At 32.8% G+C, this 21,689-nt stretch overlaps 1 protein-coding gene across 1 annotated transcript in view; it reads left to right on the top strand.

Annotated features, from left to right (window-relative positions):
* The window catches only part of otud7a (OTU deubiquitinase 7A), a 132,703-nt gene that overhangs the window by 94,717 nt on the left and 16,297 nt on the right, over positions 1 to 21,689 (top strand). The window contains exons 6-10 of the mRNA XM_073831743.1: positions 2,030 to 2,131; positions 2,320 to 2,447; positions 9,125 to 9,237; positions 16,550 to 16,677; positions 17,835 to 17,984. Coding sequence (XP_073687844.1) covers positions 2,030 to 2,131; positions 2,320 to 2,447; positions 9,125 to 9,237; positions 16,550 to 16,677; positions 17,835 to 17,984 — 621 coding nt within the window. The remainder of the gene's footprint in view (positions 1 to 2,029; positions 2,132 to 2,319; positions 2,448 to 9,124; positions 9,238 to 16,549; positions 16,678 to 17,834; positions 17,985 to 21,689) is intronic.

Here is a 21,689-nt window from a genome sequence, read left to right as displayed (position 1 = left end):
TTAGTTAAAAAAAAAAGAAATTGAACAAAAAAAACTTACAAAATATAAATTAAATATAACAAAAAATATAACAAAAAACAGGAAATTATATAATTTCATCAGTTTAGGTTTGTTGTTATTATTATTAATAATGGTAGTATATTATATTATAATTTAAATTGATATAACACATATTTTATTATTTTTAAACTTATAATTTAAATTAAAATAAAACTTATTTTTATTATTGTTATTATTGCTGCGGTTGTTGTTATTATACATTTATAATTACAATTTAAATGTAATTCTTTTTTATTTTATACAATTATTTAATTGTTTTTATATTTATTATTATTATTATTGCTGCAGTTGTTATTATTCATTTATAATTACAATTACAATTTAGTTATTTTTTATTGTATAAAATTATCTATTATTTTTAATTTTATTAATTTATTATTTTATTATTATTTTTAATTATTTTTATAAAATCATATAATTAATTATTTTTAATTACTATTATTACTATTATTGCTGCAGTTGTTATTATGATTTATTTTAAATTTTGTTGTTATTATTTATTTATAATTACAATTTTAATGTAATTGTTTTTTTCTAAAATAATTTAATTAATTATATTTACATTTCATTATTATTTTTATTGCTGCAATTGGTGTTATTATTCATTTATAAGTACAATTTAATTGTAACCGTTTTTTATATTTTTTTAAATTATTTAATGTATTATTTTCTAATTTTGATATTATTATTATTATTATTATTGCTGCGGTTTTTGTTATTATTCATTTATAATTTAAATAAAAATTTTAGTATTTTTCATTTCATAAAATAATTTAATTAATTATTATTTTTTTATTATTATTATTACTATTATTGCTCCAGTTGTTGTTATAATTATTTATTTATAATTACAATTTTAATTTAATTAAAATTTAATTTATGAAATTATTTAATTAATTATGTTTTAATTGTATCATTATTATTATTGCTGCTGCAGTCGTGTTATTATTCATTTATTTATTTCATTACAATTTTAATTTAATTATTTTTTATTTAATAAAATTATTTAATTATGTTATAATTTTATTATTATTATTATTGCTGCGGTTGTTGTTATTCATTTATAAGTACAATTGAATTTTAATATTTTTTTATTTTATAAATTATTTAATTACTTTTCAATTTTATTATTATTATTATTATTGCTGCAGTTGTTATTATTTATTTATAATTACAATTTAAAATAATATTTTTTTATTTTATAAAATAATTAATTTAATTTTTTTTTATTATTATTGTCATTATTATTAAATATAGTGTTTTTTTATTTGCTTGATTTTTTTAAATTATTAAAATGTGTACCCTCACATGTATTCAAGGTATAAGAAAATGTTATTTACTTAATAGTTAATGTACCACCACATGTAATTTTTTGACTTATTAAATGGAATTTACAAAACCATATGAAAGATTTAAACCAGATTGTTAATTAGCCAAAGATCAAGTATTGCAAGGACGCATTTCCAATCTGTGCAAGCTTAATACTTTAGCGAAATGCTAACAGGTTGGACATGGCCTCGGGGCTTTGGAAATGCTTTTGGACTGTGGGAGGAAGACCCTGTCCCAAAGGGAGGGCAGAGGGGCTGAGGGTGGAGGTGCTGACGTTCACCCGCGGTGAGCTTCACCAGCTCCAGAGAAAAGAGTGGGCGAATGGTCAGTGCCCAGTTCAAACCGCCTCAGGGCCAAGAGCTGCAGAGGGCCGCTTATTCTTCCACTGCATGCCAGGAAAAAACTATGTGTAGTGAGCTATGCATGTTAACTAAGCTAAACAAAAACATATAGTTTCAGAATCCAAAATTAACAAAAAAAAATCACAATCAGGAACCACCAAATAGGGCCTGTGACGATCAAACAAAGATAATTGGCAGTATGACTAGTAACTTTTTTTTTAAGTTTAAGGTTGATTTTAGTTTTAAGAGTGTCTAATCCATGTTTAAAGTTAATTCTGTGTGTTTTAACTGCTCTTTAGGTCGTTTAAATTGGTGGTCCACCATGTGCACCAGCTGTAAGAAGCTACTACCATTAGCGACAACAGGAGATGGCAACTGTCTTCTTCATGCAGCTTCTTTAGGTAAGACTTTCTGAATTCACTTTCATTCTCAAATGTCACATGTGTTCTATGAACACCTGCAACATCTGGACAAAAGAGAAGCGTTCGGTCTCAGATTTCATGTGATGTTCCTTTAAATAGAAACATTCCACCATTGTATGTTTCTCTCTAATATGGAGTCGTTTATCTGGTTTATCTGTGTTTTTCAGGAATGTGGGGCTTCCATGACCGGGATCTGGTGCTGCGGAAGAGTCTGTATGCCATGATGAAGAGCGGAGCGGAGAGAGAAGCTCTGAAGAGGAGGTGGAGGTGGCAACAGACTCAACAGAACAAAGAGGTTAGCAACTAACACACAAAATATACGTAAAGGGTTAGTTCACCCAAAAATGTAAAAACTGTCATTAATTACTTACCCTAATGTCGTTTAAAACTCGTAAGACCTTCAGTCATCTTCGGAACACAAATTAAGATATTTTTGATGAAATCCGAGAGCTTTCTGACATTGCATAGACAGAAACACAACATTTGATTTTTTAATTTGTGAAACAAATAGAGAATATTGTTTTTTTTTTTTCGTGTGTGCTGCTCAACCATTTCCATTTCCATTTCCAATGTCTACATACAAAACGAAGCAGACATCTCGGCGGGCCAGCGCCCCGCTGTGGTCGCTGCCCCGTCTGACATGGACACAGAACTCTCGGCTATGCTCCTCCGAGCCGCCAGGGGGATTGGCCTGGAGGTGCCGCCGGCCGATCCCTCTAGGCTGGACGATTGGTTCCTGGGGAGGGCGCCTGCGGCACCGCCGCGCCCTTCCCCCGTTCCATTCTTTCCGGAGGTGCATGAGGAGCTGATTAAAACATGGCGGGCGCCTTTTTCATCTCGCCCGCGCTCCGGCTCCTCCTCCCTCGCCACCCTCGATGGCGGGGCAGCCCGGGGATACGAGTCGGTTCCCCAGGTTGAGCGCGCTGTCGCGGTGCATTTATGCCCGCGTGGCGCTGCCACCTGGCGGGACCGGCCGCATCTACCCTCCAGAGCGTGTGAGCACTCGTCCGCTCTCGCGGGCCGCGTGTATCGCACTGCTGGACAGGCTGCTTCCGCCCTGCACGCCATGGCCACCTTACAGGTCTACCAGGCGCAGGCACTAAAACAACTGCACGAGGGTGCATCAAGAAGTGATGCAGGAACTCCGTGCCGCCACCGACTTTGCCCTCCGGGCAACGAAGGTCACGGCACGGTCTCTTGGTCAGGTGATGTCCACGGCCGTGGTCCAGGAGCGACATCTATGGCTCAATCTGGCGCAGATGGCAGACGCCGACAAAGCCCGCTTTCTCGACGCTCCCATCTCCCAGAGCGGCCTATTCGGCGACACTGTCGAGGACTTTGCCCAGCTGTTCTCGGCAGTCCAGAAGCAGACGGAGTCCATCAAACACATCTTGCCCCGCCGCAAAGCTACCATCCCGCCGCCAGTGGCCCAGTCTCCGCCTGCCCGTCGCCGAGGGCGCCCCCCCGCGGCCCCCAAGAAACCAGCTCTTACACCTGCTGAGGCCCACGATGCCAGGCTGGCGGCCCGGCACAGAGTTGGCCGCGGGAGAAACACGGGCAACCCGGAGGTGATGGAGATTGCTCTTCGGAGGACGATGACATCAGCACCCCCGCTCCCAGTGGAGGGCCGGGAGCCACTGTGTATTCAAATACCGCTGCCGCCCCACCATGGTCACGTCGGTCAATGTTCCCTTGATACCCCTGGCGACTCGGCTTCAGCTTCCCAGCCCCTCGCGGTGGTTGATACGGACGGTATGTCTCGGCTATGCGATTCAGTTCGCCAGGCGTCCGCCCAGGTACAGAGGCGTCCTGTTCACTACTGTCCATTCGGACACGCATGCCGCTGTCTTGCGCGTGGAGGTCGCAGTCCTACTGGCGAAGGATGCGATCGAGCCTGTCCCTCCAGCTGAGATGAAGTCAGGGTTCTACAGTCCCTACTTCATCGTGCCCAAAAAGAGTGGTGGGATTAAGACCCATCCTGGATCTCAGAGCCCTGAATCGGTCCCTTCTCAGGCTGCCGTTCAAGATGCTCACGACGAAGCCCATGTTAACATGCATTCGTTCCCAGGATTGGTTTGCAGCCATTGACCTGAAGGACGCGTACTTTCACGTCTCGATCCTTCCTCGTCACAGACCCTTTCTACGGTTTGCCTTCGAAGGTCGAGCGTATCAGTACAAAGTGCTTCCATTTGGCCTGTCCCTCTCTCCCTGCGTCTTCACGAAAGTCGCAGAGGCAGCCCTGACCCCTCTTTGGCAGTCGGGCTTTTGCATCCTCAACTATCTCGACAACTGGCTTCTCATAGCACACTCGCGAGACCTGTAATGCGAACAGAGGGACCTGGTGCTTCAGCACCTCAGCCATCTGGGCCTTCAGGTCAACCGAGAGAAGAGCAAACTCTCCCCAGTGCAGAGGATCTCTTTTCTCGGTGTGGAGCTGGACTCGATCAATATGACAGCCCGCCTCACCAACGAGCGCGCGCAGTCAGTGCTGAAGTGTCTGGACTTATTCAGACACAAGACAGCGGTCCCTCTCAAAACATTTCAGAGGCTCCTGGGGCATATGGCAGCTGCGGCCGCTGTTACGCCGCTGGGCTTGCTTCATATGAGACCACTTCAGCGCTGGTTACACGATCGAGTCCCGAGACGGGCATGGCACCGTGGCACACTCTGGATTGGCGTTTCCCTGCAGTGTCGCCGCCTATTCAGCCCGTGGTCAGTCCCTGCCTTCCTTCGGGCCGGGGAGCCTCTGGGGCAGGTGTCCAGGCATATCGTGGTTTACACGGATGCCTCCACCTCGGGTTGGGGTGCTGTATGCAACGGGCAAGCAGCATCGGGCTCTTGGACAGGACCTCGACTGCAGTGGCACATCAATTGCCTCGAGTTGTTGGCTGTGCTTCTGGCCCTTCGTCGCTTCCGATCGATGTTTCGTCAGAAGCACGTGCTTGTTCGAACTGACAGCACAGCGACTGTGGCGTATATCAATCGCCAGGACAGTCTCCGCTCTCCTCGCATGTCACAACTCGCCCGCCATCTGCTCCTTTGGAGTCAAACGTGGCTAAAATCGCTACGTGTCATTCACATACCAGGGGAACTCAACCGTGCAGCGGATCAGCTCTCACGGCAGTCCACCCACCCTGGAGAATGGCGACTCCACTCCGAGACAGTCCAGCTGATTTGGAGTCATTTCGGCCAGGCTCAGATAGATCTGTTCGCCTCCCCCGAATCCTCCCACTGCCAGCTCTTTTACTGCCTGACCGAGGCTTCCCTCGGCAGAGACGCGCTGGCACACAGCTGGCCTCCGGGGCTCAAGTACGCCTTTCCCCCATTGAGCCTCCTTGCACAGACCCTGTGCAAGATCAGGGAGGACGAGGAGAAGGTCTTGCTGGTTGCGCCACACTGGCCCACCCGGACCTCGTTTCCAGAACTCATTTCCCTCGCGGCAGCCCCTCCCTGGAAGATCCCCTTGAGGAAGGACCTTCTTTCACAGGGGATGGGCACAATTTGGCACCCGCGCCACCAACCTGTGGAACCTGCATGTCTGGCTCCTAGACGGGATGCGTCAGACCTCGCCGGCCTTCCCCAGGCCGTCAGAAATACCATCACTCAGTCCCGAGCTCCCTCTACGAGGTAGGCTTACGCACTGAGGTGATGTCTGTTCGTTGACTGGTGTTCCTCTCGAGGAGACGACCCACAGAGATGCACGATTGCAGTTAGCACCTGTTATACAACTTCTCAAACATACAGTTTTAATTTATTTACATATTAAAACTATCCTTACCACTACTTTTTTCCAGCACCTCATATTATGCTAATATGGTTTTAGCGGTAGTTTTGCTTTGTTTACATAGGCTTGTTTCTTTTCAGTCCTCGATTTGTTTCTTTAAGTGCCTACTTAGATATTACAAGCACAATATATGCACTTCCTACAAGTAGTTTGGTCAGAATGCATCTGCCAAGTGTGTAGTTGTAAAGCATAAACACTAGCCTGCAGTTCATAATGGCTCTCCCCATAAACACCTCTGCAGATTAGCTTGTGCATTTCCTCCACATCTTTTAGTGTAAGTGCTTATTGCTGTTACAGCATACCGGAGGACAGGAAATCAGCAGTATGATCGATAGCAAATCCTTGAATTCTTTATTAGCTGCACTGTTTTCATTGTCCTAAAGGCCCGGAGCTCTTGAATCAGCTTCTGCTGAACGAACCAGTGATTAAAGTCGTATGAAATGAGTGGGTGCGGATGGAGTGGAAATGTTTGTGAGAGGTGGATGGGAGCAAGCGAGTGGGTGTGTTTTCTATAGAACTTGTGCATATTGATGCCATTGAGATAAAACACACTATAAAATTGAAAGAAAGTGCATGTACAGAGGAAAGGATTTAAATTTGTTAAATACGTTGAGAGGTTTTCGCTTTATGTTTATGCAACCTCCTGCTTTTCCATTTACTAATGAAATGTTTTAACTTGATGTACGTGTGCCGTCAAAAACAAAAAAATATGCAAACTGCCATATAATGAAAAATCTTGTAGCCATTTAATTTTTTTCATGTTACTAATAGAAGCTATGTAAAATAAGAAATTATTTTTAAAAACCATCTAAAAATCACAATAATTAAAAATATATATATTTTTAATAATTTCAAATTAAAATATAAATACAGAAAATTATTATAAAAAAACATCTAATAAATAATTACACAATTTAATTACTATTATAAATATAATACAATTAAATTCTTATAAATGTTTTAAATTAACTTTTTTCTTTTAGGACACATCAGTTTTTATCATTATTAAAAATACTAAAAAGAGTATTAATTAAAACATTTATTATTTATTATTACATTTAAAATCAATGTTTTATTGGAATATTTTTATGGATTCCCCCTGGTGTTACTAATAAAACCTACATAAAATAGGAAATTATTTACATAAAATAAAAAATAATCTAAAAATCCCAATAATGTTTTAAGAATGTATTACATTTTCCTAAATATTCTGCATAATATTAATACATAAAACAACTAAATAATGGAATAAATAATAAAAACAATTTTTATTTTTAGATAATAAATGATATTTGTAATCTATCTGTCTTTCTATCTATGACACAGTAATACAAATATTTCTGTAATATAAGCATAATATACCTACCAAAAATACAAATAAGAGTATTAAGTAAAAATGGTATTATTTATTATTAAATTTAAAATTAATGTTTTATTACATTATTTTTATGTATTAAGTAGCCATTTTTTTTTTTGTCTGGTGTTACTAATAAAATGTATGTAAAATAAGGCATTATTTTTTAAAATCATATAAAAAATCACAATTTAAAAAAATGATTAAATTTTTCCAAATACTATGCATACTATAAATACAGAAAATTGCTACAAAAAAATGTATTAGTAAACAAAAATTCTAATAATTATGTATACAATTTAATTATCATTATAAAATTATACAATTAAATTATTATACATTTTTAAAATGTATCTATCTGTTTTTCTATCTACGACACAGTATAAATACAAATATTTCTATAAAATAAGCATAATATACCTACAAAAAATACTAAAAAGATTATTAATTAAAACATTTATTATTTATTATTACATTTAAAATCAACACCCCCGGTGTTACTAATAAAACCTACATAAAATAAAAAACATATCTAAAAATCCCAATAATGTTTAAAGAATGTATTACATTTTCCTAAATATTTTTCATAATATTAATACAGAAAACGACTAAATAATGGAATAAATAATAAAAACAATTTTTATTTTTAGATAATAAAATAACATCTAAAAAAAAACTAAAAAGAGCATTAATTGAACATTTTATTATTTATTATTACATTTGTTTTATTATTTTTTGTATTTATTTTTTTAAATATTACTTTTTATTATTATTAAACATTTTATTTTAATTTAAAAACTTTCTAATAAACATCTAGAAAAAATTCTAAAAACAGTATTAATTAAACATTTTATTGTTTATTATTAAAAATAAAATTGTATAATAAATTACATACTTAATGAATAAATAAATTACATTTATTAAATTATTTTATGTATTTGTTTTTATTTTTAAAATACAGATTTTGTTATTATTACTTCATTATAACATGAAATATAAATAAAGTATTGATATTATATTATTATTATATATCATTATTTATATTTCTTGAGTTTAATGGGATTTTAATAAATATAAAAAACATTCTAATAAATATCTAGAAGAAATACTCAAATGAGTATTATTTAAACATTTTATTGTTTATTATTACATTTAATATACATATTGTTTTATTAAATTATTTTTGTCGAATTATTTTTATTTTTTAAATATATTTTTATTATTGTAAAAATTAAAATTCTATATAAATTCCAATAAATATCTAGAGAAAATACTAACATAAATTAAACATTTTATTGTTTATTATTACATTTATATTTGTTTTTATAAATTAAATCATTTATGTTTTTTTTATAAATTGTTTTGTAAATTATTTTTATGTATTTTGTTTTATTTGTAAAATATTATTTTGTATATTTTTTACTTCATTATATAATGAAATATAAATTAATTATTAATATTGTATTATTATATATCTAATTATGTTATGTCTTGAGTTTAATGGGTTTTTAATAAATATGAAATATTGATTTGTGATCTGAGTAAAGGCAGTTTTGAATTTCTATAAAATATGCATAATATACCTACAAAGAAAGACAAAAAAGAGTATGCTATTATTTATTATTACATTTAAAATGAACACTATATTCAATTATTTTAAGTTTTTTTTTTAAATATTATTTATTCATTATTACTAAAAATGATTTATAATGAGCACAGGCAGTTTTGACGGGACATTTAAAATGGAACATCCCTAAATAATGTCAAGGGAAAACATTGCAAGTAGAGTTGTGGGAAATGTTATCAATCAGCGATATATTCTCTGTGTCTGTAGTCGGGGCTGGTGTACACCGAGGAGGAATGGGAGAGAGAGTGGAACGAACTGCTGAAGCTGGCCTCCAGTGAGCCACGCACACACTTTAGCAAGAACGGCAACTCCAGCGGAGGGTAATGCTCACCCACACAAACACACTTGCATCTTGTTATGTCACATTCACTTGTCTTTCCATTCCCACCTACTGTATAGATGTTTAACTACAAAACACTTCCTCTTATGCAAATCGTGTAACCATTTACAACAATAGGTTTACATCAAATGCTACAAAAAACATCAGCCTCCTACGCACATTTACCCATCATAACACACGCATACACACGTTACTATAAACATAACCAGTCATTTTTTTGTTATTCCCCATTCAAAACAATACAAGTGACACGTCTTGGGTATTCTCTAGTCTTTGAAAAGGTCTATAGAATACCATTAAAGGGACTTTGAAATAATGCACATAATTAGAATGTTCATCAGCCAATCAAATTCAAGCACCGGCCTGTAGTATAATTAAGCAATAAGGTACGAGAGGCCTCAAGCACCTTATTGCTTTTATAAAATGGTTACCACAAAATACATATATTAAAATCAAAAATATATATTAATTTATATATATTAGGTTGTACATTTTCATAAAGTGAAATCATTAACTGCCTTCCGCTGTAAAAAGTAGTCCCTAACTGCAACAGCTGTGTTACCGTTGCTAAGGGTGGTTGCTAAGGGGGCTCAATGATACACAAAACCGTTGAGTGAAGCGGTCCTAGCAGTGCCGTATCATGAATACGACACAGCTGCTGACCAATCAGGATCGAGGAATGGAACTAACCGTTTTATAATAACCAGTATGTCATAGGTAATGTGCAATAATTTCCACTTCAAAGTTGGAAAAAAATGCAGTTAAACTGAACTATGGGATGTCCCAGCTACAGATCCCACAGACCCCCTCACACTGCACTCAGACTGCCATTAGAGGCCACTAGAGATTCTCCATTCAGGATCCTCACTTAACACATGACCTTTAGATGGACACTATGCCATTAGACAAAACACAAACAACCCATCAAGAATCTTCTTTTGCAATTTGAGGGACTGTTGTAATGCATGGAGAAGAATGCAGTGATGTTGATCTTATTTTGTGGTTGGAAAATTACTTTGTTTTCATTTAAATGTGTGACACTGCCACCTGGTGGCAATAGTTGGCGTGTTACATTATATTTGGCTTTATTCAGAATAGCATACTGCCATACTGTGACACTGTGAAGCAGGGACGGATTACGGGTCCTCCTAGCCCTTGTTTCACTTACTAATTTTAGTACTTAATCTTATTTCAGTTTGTTGCTAAGGCAAAGTTTGTTAATGCAGTGTTACTTTAATATTATTTATGTACTATTATAGTTTTTATGAAGATTTTGAATTAGTGTTTTTATATTTTAATTTGTGTTTAATTCATGTTAAATGCTTTAGTCATTTTTATTATATTTTATTTATTTTTATTTGAGTTTTAGTTTTGTTTCACCTCCTAATTTTAGTAGTTCTGCATATTCCAGTTTGTTGCTAAGGCAACATTTCTAATTTTCATTATTTTGTTTAATCCAGTATTTATATTTTATTTAATAAAAAAAAAAAAAAAAACTTCATATATTATTTTTGGGACCATACGTTGAAAGTCAATAGGCCCCAATGCAGTGTTACTTTAATATTATTTATATACTATTATAGTTTTTATGAACATTTTAAAATAGCATTTCTCTTTATATATTAGTTTTTTTGTTTTGTTTTTTTATTCATGTTACATATTTAATATTTGTATATGTAGTCGTTTTTATTTTTTATATATATTTTTATTATATTATTATTATTATATTATTTTATTTGTATTTTTATACAAATTTCTTACGCTTTTTATTCAGCATTTCTCTTTAATCTTTTTTATATGTTGTAGTCTTTTTATGTTTTTATTCTATTATTATTTATTATTTATTATTCTATTATTTTATTATTTTATACGCTGTAGTACATACATTTACATGTACATACTATTAAAGTTCTATGAACATTATAACATTTTCCTTTATATTTTAGGTTTTATTAAAAAAATTTATTCATGTTACATCATATATATATATATATATATATATATATATATATATATATATATATATATATATATATATAATTCTTATTTTTTATTTGCTGTAGTCATTTTCATTTTCATTTTTTATTTGAGTTTTAGTTTTGTTTTACTTGCTAATTTTAATACTTAATCTTATTCCAATATTTGTATTATATTTTATTTCAGCTTCATTAAAAAAAAAATATATATATATATATATATATATTTATTTATTTTTTTACTATAGAATGAAAGTCAATAGGCCCCAATGCAGTGTTACTTTAATATTATTTATATACCATTATAGTTTTTATGAACATTTTAAAATAGCATTTCTCTTTATATATTAGTTTTTTTGTTTTTTTTATTCATGTTACATATTTAATATTTTTATATGTAGTCGTTTTTATTTTTTTATATATAGTTTTATTATGTTATTATTTTATTTGTATTTTTATACAAATTTCTTACGCTTTTTATTTAGCATTTCTCTTTAATCTTTTTTATATGTTGTTTTTATATGTTGCTCTTTAGTCATTTTTTTATGTTTTTATTCTATTATTATTTATTATTCTATTATTTTATTTTTTTATACACTGTAGTCATTTATATATTTTTTTAAATTAATTTTTATTTGAGTTTTAGTTTTGTTTCACTTGCTAATTTTAGTACTTATTAATCTTATTCCAATATTTATATTATATTTTATTTCAGCCTCATTTAAAAAAAAAATATTTATTTATTTATTTATTTATTAATGAAAGTCAATAGGCTCCAATGCAGTGTTACTTTAATATTATTTATATACTATTATAGTTTTTATGAACATTTTAAAATAGCATTTCTCTTTATTTTTTATTTTATTTTTTAATTCATGTTACATATTTAATATTGTTTATATGCTGTAGTCATTTTTATTTATTTTTATATTTTTTATTCTATTATTTTATTTGTATTTTCTTAAGTGTTTCTTACGCTTTTTATTTAGCATTTCTCTGTAATTTAGTTTTTATTATTTTTTTGTTATATATAATGTTTGAAAGAACTAGTATTCAGAATATACTGTATAATGTAGTGTGCAGAAGCAGCTTGTATTAATTTTGAAACAGTCTTAGTTTTGACACAAGTATGATTCCGATTTTTCAGAAATTTGTCCTTCGAATCCCTAACCGTGGAACTGGAAACACTCGGCTTAAATATTTCCTTTCTTAGTTTGACATACAGAGACAATCATGAGTAAACCACTTGTAGGCCGATTCCTGTAAAAGTGTAACTGTGTGCTTCTGTGCTGTTTTCAAAACATTTCTTTGTTTGTTTGAGTATTCCGACCAGCCCCGCATAGCAACACTGGCTCAGCCAATAGTGTACATTTGGAGTGTTTGTTCGACCAATGGCAGAGAGGGGAAGAGTTTGTTTTGGTAACCTGTTTGAAAACAGTCTATATTTTCACGGTTCCATTTAGTGACGCTGGTGCAGCAGAAAATATTTCACCTTTAACTGAGCGTGTGTCAACCAGTACAGTTGATCTCAGGTCACAGAACAGCGTAGTGGAAACTCTGCGCTGGCTGGTTTGCTTTCTTCTCTCAGTAGTGTCAACTGAAGCGCTGCGGTCGAAAGAGTTTCGACCAAATCTTGCTTTAGGAGGAAACTTACCCCTTACCTTTAATCTGCCTTCTGAAGTCGCGCTGACTGGAAGTGAAAGCATCAACCGCCAGGTCTCCGGTCATGCCTCAGTCTTCTAGATTGGAAAATATAGCTTCCTGTTTTTCTCAGAGCGATTAGGGTTGTGTCTGCTCTCACAATAGTGAGCTAAATATGAACTGGTTCCTTTTTTTGACATGTGTAAAAAGAAACAAAAGATTCAACTGTAAGTCTAATGCAGTATTTTAAAAGTCTAGTACAGTTTTTAACTTAACGGATGCATTAATAAATCGCTCTGCATGATGAAGAATAATCCAGTTAGTGCATGAAGGATATTAGTTGGAAAGGTTTGCCTATTAAAAAGCTTTTTATGTGTTTGGCTGCATTGCCGCAATGGAAAAAAGAAGGTTTTTATTATGCTGGCCTCTCGCAATATGATGAGCATGTTAAGACCAGAAGCTTTCTTCTTAACTCCTGCATTAATACTGTAGGCGATATATTTAATTTTGTAATTTTGTAACACAGTTAAGTACAATATTGTTATATAAGGGTCATTCTACAGAATTGGTGATCAGAGTTGGAAACATCTTTTTTCCACAAATTTTGTATGTATGCAAATTGTAAAATATATAAGGTACACATTTCTAGTAATTGTGAAATTAATTCTTATATTGTATTTTCAGTAAGTTTTAGAATATTTGTCCTCTCCCCAGATTTGTCACTCCATCTTTTCAGACTGAGGACAACTGAGGGACTCATATGCAACTATTACAGAAGGTTCAAACACTCACTGATGCTTCAGAAGGAAACACGATGCATTAAGAGCTGGGGTGAAAACTTTTGAACAGAACGAAGTGTGTGTATTTTTTATTGTTTTACCTAAATGTAATTTTTTATTTATTTTTTTTCACTTAAAACTGCCCCTCGGAAGCTACAAAAGATACTTACATGCTTGCCAAAAGACAAAATAAGTTATTAAATAATTTACCCTGATCTTCAAATTTACAAAGTTTTTACCCCCCAGCTCTTAATGCATAATTTTTCCTTCTGAAGCTTCATTGAGCGTTTGAACCTTCTGTAATAGTTGCATATGAGTCCCTCAGTTGTTCTCAGTGTAAAAAGATTGATCTCAAAATCATACAGTCATTGTTGGAAAGGGTTCAAATACACAAAAATGCTGAAAAACCAAAGAATTTGTGGGACCTGAAGGATTTTTCTAAAAAAAAAACAGCGGGCAGGACTCTATCACTATCACTAAAAAATATATATTTTTTGCTATTTAAATGTTTACAGAGGTAAATCAATCACAATTGCAATGCTAACAATATCTTCTTAATATATTCAAGTGTGATTTATAAGATTTGTTGTACTTTGAATCCAATTTTTATTTGTAAAAGGCAAAAAGTTGATCATACTGATTTCAAAATTAAGAATTTGTTAATTTCAATATACATTGAACCAAACACTTTCATAACATCTTAGTTGATGATTAAAATGTACTTTATTTTTGACAAAACATCCCATGTCTTCGTTGTGACTGCACATTTGCACATTTTGGTAGCAACCACATCACATTACAAAATTTTAACTAACATACTAAAACACTATAAAAACAAACTAAAATACTAAGGATTTGCAAAACTGTACTAAAATTTAGTTTATTTCCCCCTAAATAAAGGATTATGTGTTCCCTTTTTGTCACTACCGAAACAATGATGACATGTTTAGGGACGTGACTGTTACGGTAGTGACGATTTTATAGAATAACACCCAAAAAAACAAAGATGTCACTACCGAAACTCCGGTTGAGACAACTTTAGATACTTTTGAACCTAGCTTAAAGATGCTAATCAGCACATAGTTAGCTAACACAGTTCTGAACAGTTGTACACACATAAAAACTAAATGTTATGGAATAACACCCAAAGAAGTGTTTAATTATAGAAAAATGGTGTTCAGTGATCTAATTCTTTAAAGTTACACACAGATTTTTCATACTTTTGAACACATTTACCTCAAAATGATGGGGCTTATCTACTCACCATGTAGCTATGAGAGAGGGGTACACATGAATATTTCCTTGTCATAAATGTTGGTGTGTAGTTGTCTCAGCCAATTGACTAAAACTGACCTGAATAAGAAATTTCACATAAACGACATTTACATGTAGTCCACAGGAGAAAATAATAGTTGAATTTATAAAAATGACCCTGTTCAAAAGTTTACATACACTTGATTCTTAATACTGTGTTCTTACCTGAATGATCCACAGCTGTGTTTTTTGTTTAGTGATAGTTGTTCATGAGTTTCTTGTTTGTCCTGAACACCTAAACTGCCTGCTGTTCTATAGAAAAATCCTTCAGGTCCCACAAATTCTTTGGTTTTTCGTCATTTTTGTGTATTTGAATCTTGTCCAACATTGACTGTAGGATTTTGAGATCCATCTTTTTACACTGAGGACAACTGAGGGACTCATATGCAACTATTACAGAAGATTCAAACACTCGCTGATGCTCCAGAAGGCAAAACAAAGCATTAAGAGCCGGGGGTGAAAACTTTTGAACAGAATGAAGATGTGTAAATTTTCATTGTTTTGCCTAAATATATATATTTTTGCATTTAGTACTGTCCTTCAGAAGATACTTGCATGTTTCCCAGAAGACAAAATAGGTTAAATTTACCCAGATCTTTAAATTAAAAAAGTTCACCCCCCCGGCTCTTAATGCAACGTGTTTCCTTCTGAAGCATCAGTGAGTGTTTGAACCTACTGTAATAGTTGCATATGAGTCCCTCAGTTGTCCTCAGTGTAAAAAGATTGATCTCAAAATCATACAGTCATTGTTGGAAAGGGTTCAAATACACAAAAATGCTGAAAAACCAAAGAATTTGTGGGACCAGAAGGATTTTTCTGAAGAACAGCGGGCAGTTTAACTGTTCAGGACAAACAAGGGACTCATAAACAACTATCACTAAAACAAAACAAAACAAAAACACACAGCTGTGGATCATTCAGGTAACAACACAGTATTAAGAACAGGGTCATTTTTTATAAATTCAACTATTATTTTCTCTTGTGAACTATATGTAAACATCTTCTATGTGAAATATTGTATTCAGGTCAGTGCTAAATAAAAAATAACATGCATTTTGTATGATCCCTCCTACTTTGGTAAAATAATTAACATTTTGCAGATTCTGCAATGTGTATGTAAACTTTGGACCTCAGCTGTATATATATGTGACTTTGTTGGTCGGTTTGTTTTCCGAAGGCAGTGTAGATGTTTCGCCACCCACAGTATGAGTGTGTGTGTGGTTTGGTGGATAGTACTGATAAAGAGCTTAAAATGAGCAAATGCCAATTTTTTTCTGTCATTATGTTTTGCAAAATCACAGCAGTTTTCACATGCTACATATGCTTTGCATAGTTTTTTAGAAGTGTGAAAGTATTTATTTTGAACACAGCCATAGTTCCTTATAATGGATTTAGAGATGATTATCCAAAATGTCCTCTTCAAATTCTTATATAGTTTTACAGAGTCTAACAAGTGAAGTCTAAAGCTCACTTGAATTTGTTGGAAGCTGCTGTACCCTGGTTTAATTCTCTTACTTGCACCAATAAAGAATCATATTGTTTGTCAAATATTTCATTATATGTGTATGTGTGTCTCCTAAAGGGTTGACAACTCAGAAGACCCAGTGTACGAAAGCTTGGAGGAGTTCCATGTGTTTGTACTGGCCCATGTTCTGAGAAGACCTATCGTGGTGATCGCCGACACCATGCTCAGAGACTCTGGAGGGGAAGGTAAGACCACATTAATGTGACCCATATACATTAACGAATAAAAAATCTTTCCATTGATGTATGGTTTGTTAGAATAGAACAACATTTGGCTGAGATACAACTATTTGAAAATCTGAAATCTAAGGGTGCAAAAAATCTAAATATTGAGAAAATCGCCTTTAAAGTTGTCCAAATGAAGTTCTTAGCAATGCATATTACTAATCAAAAATTAAGTTTTGATATATTTACAGTAGGAAATTGACAAAAGATCTTTATGGAACATGATCTTTATTTAATATCCTAATGATTTTTGGCATAAAAGAAAAATCCATAATTTTGACCCATACAATGTATTTTTGGCTATTGCTACAAATATACCCGTGCTACTTAAGACTAGTTTAGTGGTCCAGGCTCACATTTGCTTTACCAGCTAGAAAATGTGCAGGTTTTTATTCACACCACTAGAGGGCTTCATAGTGTTTTCTATCTAAAACCTATGTCAGTGGAAAACAACTTTATTTTCTAGTTGAAAACCAATTAAAGCTGTTATCGGGGGTTATTAAACACCTGATAACTCAAATTTGTGTGACTATAATTACATGCTCGAATGCTTTTAAAGGATTAGCATGCCCAAAAATTAAAATTCTGTCATTTACTCACCTTCATGTCATTCCAAACCATGACCTTCTTACAAACTCATGCTTACAAACTTTACAAATGACACAAAGCAGAACATTTGAGTTGAACAATATATTTCCAGTCTTCTGAATTCATAGTTTTATGTGCCCTAGACGATTCACTAGAGGGGACGATTAGCCTTATTTAATAAGATTATCAGATTTTTTGCATGAATTATTTCTTTAAGATTCAGTTCCACCAATGTCAATAAAACTAAAATATGTCAATATGAGTATAAATTTAGTCTTTAAAGGGATAGTTGACCCAAAAATCACCCAAACCCTCATGTCGTTTCATGTTTGTTCATCTTCAGAACACAAATTAAGATATTTTTGATGAAAGCTGAGAGCTTTCTGACCTTGGATAGACAGCAACACAACTGACACGTTCAAGGCCCAGAAAGATAGCAAGGACATTGTTAAAACAGTCTGTAACAAACTGTAATGGTATTGAGCTTCAATAAATAGACAGTTTAACCATTTTATGTGCTTACTTTGCAGCTTTTGCACCTATTCCCTTTGGAGGGCTGTACTTGCCGTTGGAGGTGCCTCCCAACCGCTGTCACTGTTCCCCGCTGGTGCTGGCCTACGACCAGGCCCACTTCTCCGCCCTGGTGTCCATGGAGCAGAGAGACCAGCAGAGAGAGCAAGGTAGACACAGAGCAGACTGAATCAAACAATCACTTGAGATGATACAGCCAGGGTTAAGTAACTATGTCTAATTGATGCAAAATCCAATTTAGACTCAGTCGAGTGCTTTAGGCAGAATTATTTAGTGAATAAAATCTATTTCAAATCTGATCTAGTTATTGTTAAGAAGTAGATACAAGCCTCTGAGTCAACTCTGAAACAACAAAATTGAGAAATAGCATAAAAAACAGTAGCAGTATTGATATTGGATATTAAATGGTGCAAGTTTATTTTTTATATTTTTACATTTAGATTATTAGATTAGATTATTTATTATATTATTAGATTTTTTTTGTGTAAAGAATATACATAATGTTGAGATGTTATGCTTAAATGCAGTCGAAGCATTTAAATTAATTTTAAATTTTTAAAAATATATTTATACAAAATAGTATAACATTTTTACTAGTTTCACCTATTTATATGAAGAAAATAATGAAAATAATTATAGATTTTTTTTAGTGCATGCCTAATAATGTTGTGATGTGATGCCCAAATGCAGTCGTAGCATTTCATTTTTTTTTGTATATTTATACAAAATTTTGATCACCTATTTATGTGATGAAAATAATGAAAATAATAATTGATTTATTTGTAGTGCAGGCCTAACATATCATTTTTAAAAAATCCTATTTTTAATGCATAATCCATTTGATTTTTATTTATTTATTTATTTTTGTGTAAAGAATATACATAATATTGTGATGTGATGCTTAAATGCAGTCGTAGCGATTAATTAATTTTTTTTATATTTATACAAAATAGTATAGAATTTTACTACAGTATCACTGTGATGAAAATAATGAAAATAATTATTGATTTATTTTTTGTGCATGCCTAATATATGCATTTTTTGAAAATCCTATTTTTAATGTTTAATCCAATTGATGGGGAATTTTTTGCATTTATTTTTTTATTTATTTATGTGTAAAGCATATACATAATGTGATGTGATGCCCAAATGCAGTCGTAGCATTTCATTATTATTTTTTTTTTCTATATTTATACAAAATAGTATAGAATTTTACTATCACCCATGAAAATAATTATTGATTTATTTTTTTAGTGCAGGCCTAACATAGTATTTTTTGAAAATGCTATTTTTAATGTTTAATCCATTTGATGATTTTTTTTTTGTGCATTTTTATTTATTTATTTATTTTTGTGTAAATAATATACATAATGTTGTTTTGTGATGCCTAAATGCAGTCGTAGCATTTAATTTTTTTAATATATATATATTTATACAAAATAGTATAGAATTTTACTATCACCCATTTTTGTGATTAAATAATGAAAATAATTGATTTATTTTTTAGTGCATGACTAACATATATATTTTTTGTAAATCCTTTTTTATAGTTTAATCCAATTAATGGGTAATTTGTTTTATTTATTTATTTATTTATTCATTTATTTATGTATGTGTAAAGCATATACATGATGATGTGATATGATGCCGAAATGCAGTCGTAGCATTTAATTTAATTGTAATATATATATATATATATATATGTATATATATATATATATATGTATATATATATATATATATATATATATATATGTATATATATATGTATATGTATGTATTTATACAAAATAGTATAGAATTTTACTATCGCCCATTTATGTAAATAATGAAAATAATTACTGATTTATTTTTTGTGCAGGCCTAACATAGCATTTTTTGAAAATCCTATTTTTAATGTTTAATCCATTTGATGTTTTTTTTTTTTTTTGCATTTTTATTTATTTATTAATTTTTGTGTAAAGAATATACATAATGTTGTTTTGTGATGCCTAAACGCAGTCGTAGCATGTAATTTGTTTATTTTTTAAATATATTTATACAAAATAGTATAGAATTTTACTATCACCCATTTATTTGATGAAAAGCAGTCGTAGCATGTAATTTACATTTTTTAAAAATATATTTATACAAAATAGAATAGAATTTTAATATCACTCATTTTTATGTGATGAAAATAATGAAAATAATTACTGATTTATTGTTAGTACAGGCCTAACATATAATTTTTGGAAAATCTTATTTTTAAATGTTTAATCCAGTTGATTTTGGCATTTTTATTTTTTTTATTTATTAATGTATGTATTTATTTATTTATTGTAAAGAATATAAATAATGTTGTGATGTGATGTCTAAATGCAGTCGTACCATTTAGTATAGAATTTTACTTTCACCCTTATGTCATAAAACCAATGAAAATAATTATTGCTTCATTTTTAGTGCATGCCTAATATATATATTTTTTTAAATTCTATTTTTAATGTTAAATCCAATTAACAGGGAGATTTTTGCATTTGTATGTATGTATTTATTTATGTATATATTATTTGTATAAAGAATATTGAGATGGAATACCTTGGTGGCTTACCAATCTTTTTTGAAGTGCATCACTGAATATCACTTGATATATCACTGTAATTATAATTATATTATATTATGAAGTGCTAATTGTTACATTTAGTAATAAAATGTCTTTGTTTAAACATCTAATATTAAAATTCCCAGGTAGTATTACTTCAGGTTCATTCATGACACTTGAAATCGAGGTGTTCCATGCACACTAACAAAATTTGCATACTGCATACTGTAGAGTTAATGACATATTAGTATGACCCTAAACTCTAATTATTTAGTTTGCTGGTTTGTTCATTCCATTAAAATTAGCTAGAAATTTTGCAAAGAACATGCTCGAATCCATCTCATGCTAAATGAATAATGCAGACCTGAATCTGATCTAATTACCTTTGATCAATTATTAAAAGCACATTTTGTAGACTCCAGTCGATCAGAGTTTGAGACAGAGAGAGAGAGAAAAAAGAATTATACGGTTTAATATACTGTTTCAGACACTCTCCGGGACTCTGGCTCCCAGTTAAGGACATTATTAGCTGTCTGTCTGAATTAGAGCCTCCGTTCTAGACCATTATGGCCTATCTTGCGATCTGTACTATATAGTGTAATGTGCATTATAATGTGCCCTGCCCCCTCAGAAGTCCGTCTGTACACTGCAGTGGTGCCAGTTTGAGCGTGAGGTGAAACAACACACAACAGGCTGATGTTGTCTTGGGCTGAATGGGAATGCAGGCACAGATCCATGCATGCTTATCTCTTTCTCTCTTTCTCCAGCCCCCGTTTCACTGACACACTGAAGCTGTCAGTACAGTACAAGCTGTTCTCTTCACATACACATACACACACTGCAGTTGTCTCACAGTTAGGGCATTTGCCAGGCACAAACACACACCAACTGCCAACGATGGGCAAAACCTTGCCTGTGGCATGAGACCTTTAGACACCAACAAAAACCGAATGTATGCTGTAGGGGACACCTGGACTAGTTGTCAAAAATCTAATTACATAAATGTGTATATTATCTAATGGTGGTTTTTAAATATCTAACTCAAAAAGCTTTAAATCAGAGTATTTTTTGTGAGTTTTAACCACTTTTTGCCAGGAAGGCGTCTCATTTGTATTGTGGTAAGTTTTCACATATGTGACCTTGGACCACAAAACCAGTCATAAGGGTTGTTTTTTTGGAAATTGAGATTAATACATCATCTGAAAGCTGAATAAAAAAGCTTTTAAATCGACGTATGCTTTGTAAGGATAGGACAATATTTGGTCGAGATACAAAT

This window comes from Garra rufa, chromosome 25 (genome assembly GCF_049309525.1).
Source record: "Garra rufa chromosome 25, GarRuf1.0, whole genome shotgun sequence".
In the NCBI taxonomy this organism is placed as follows: domain Eukaryota; kingdom Metazoa; phylum Chordata; class Actinopteri; order Cypriniformes; family Cyprinidae; genus Garra; species Garra rufa.
The sequence above is the reverse complement of the archived record's forward strand: the minus strand, read 5'-3'. Positions and strand labels throughout refer to the sequence as shown.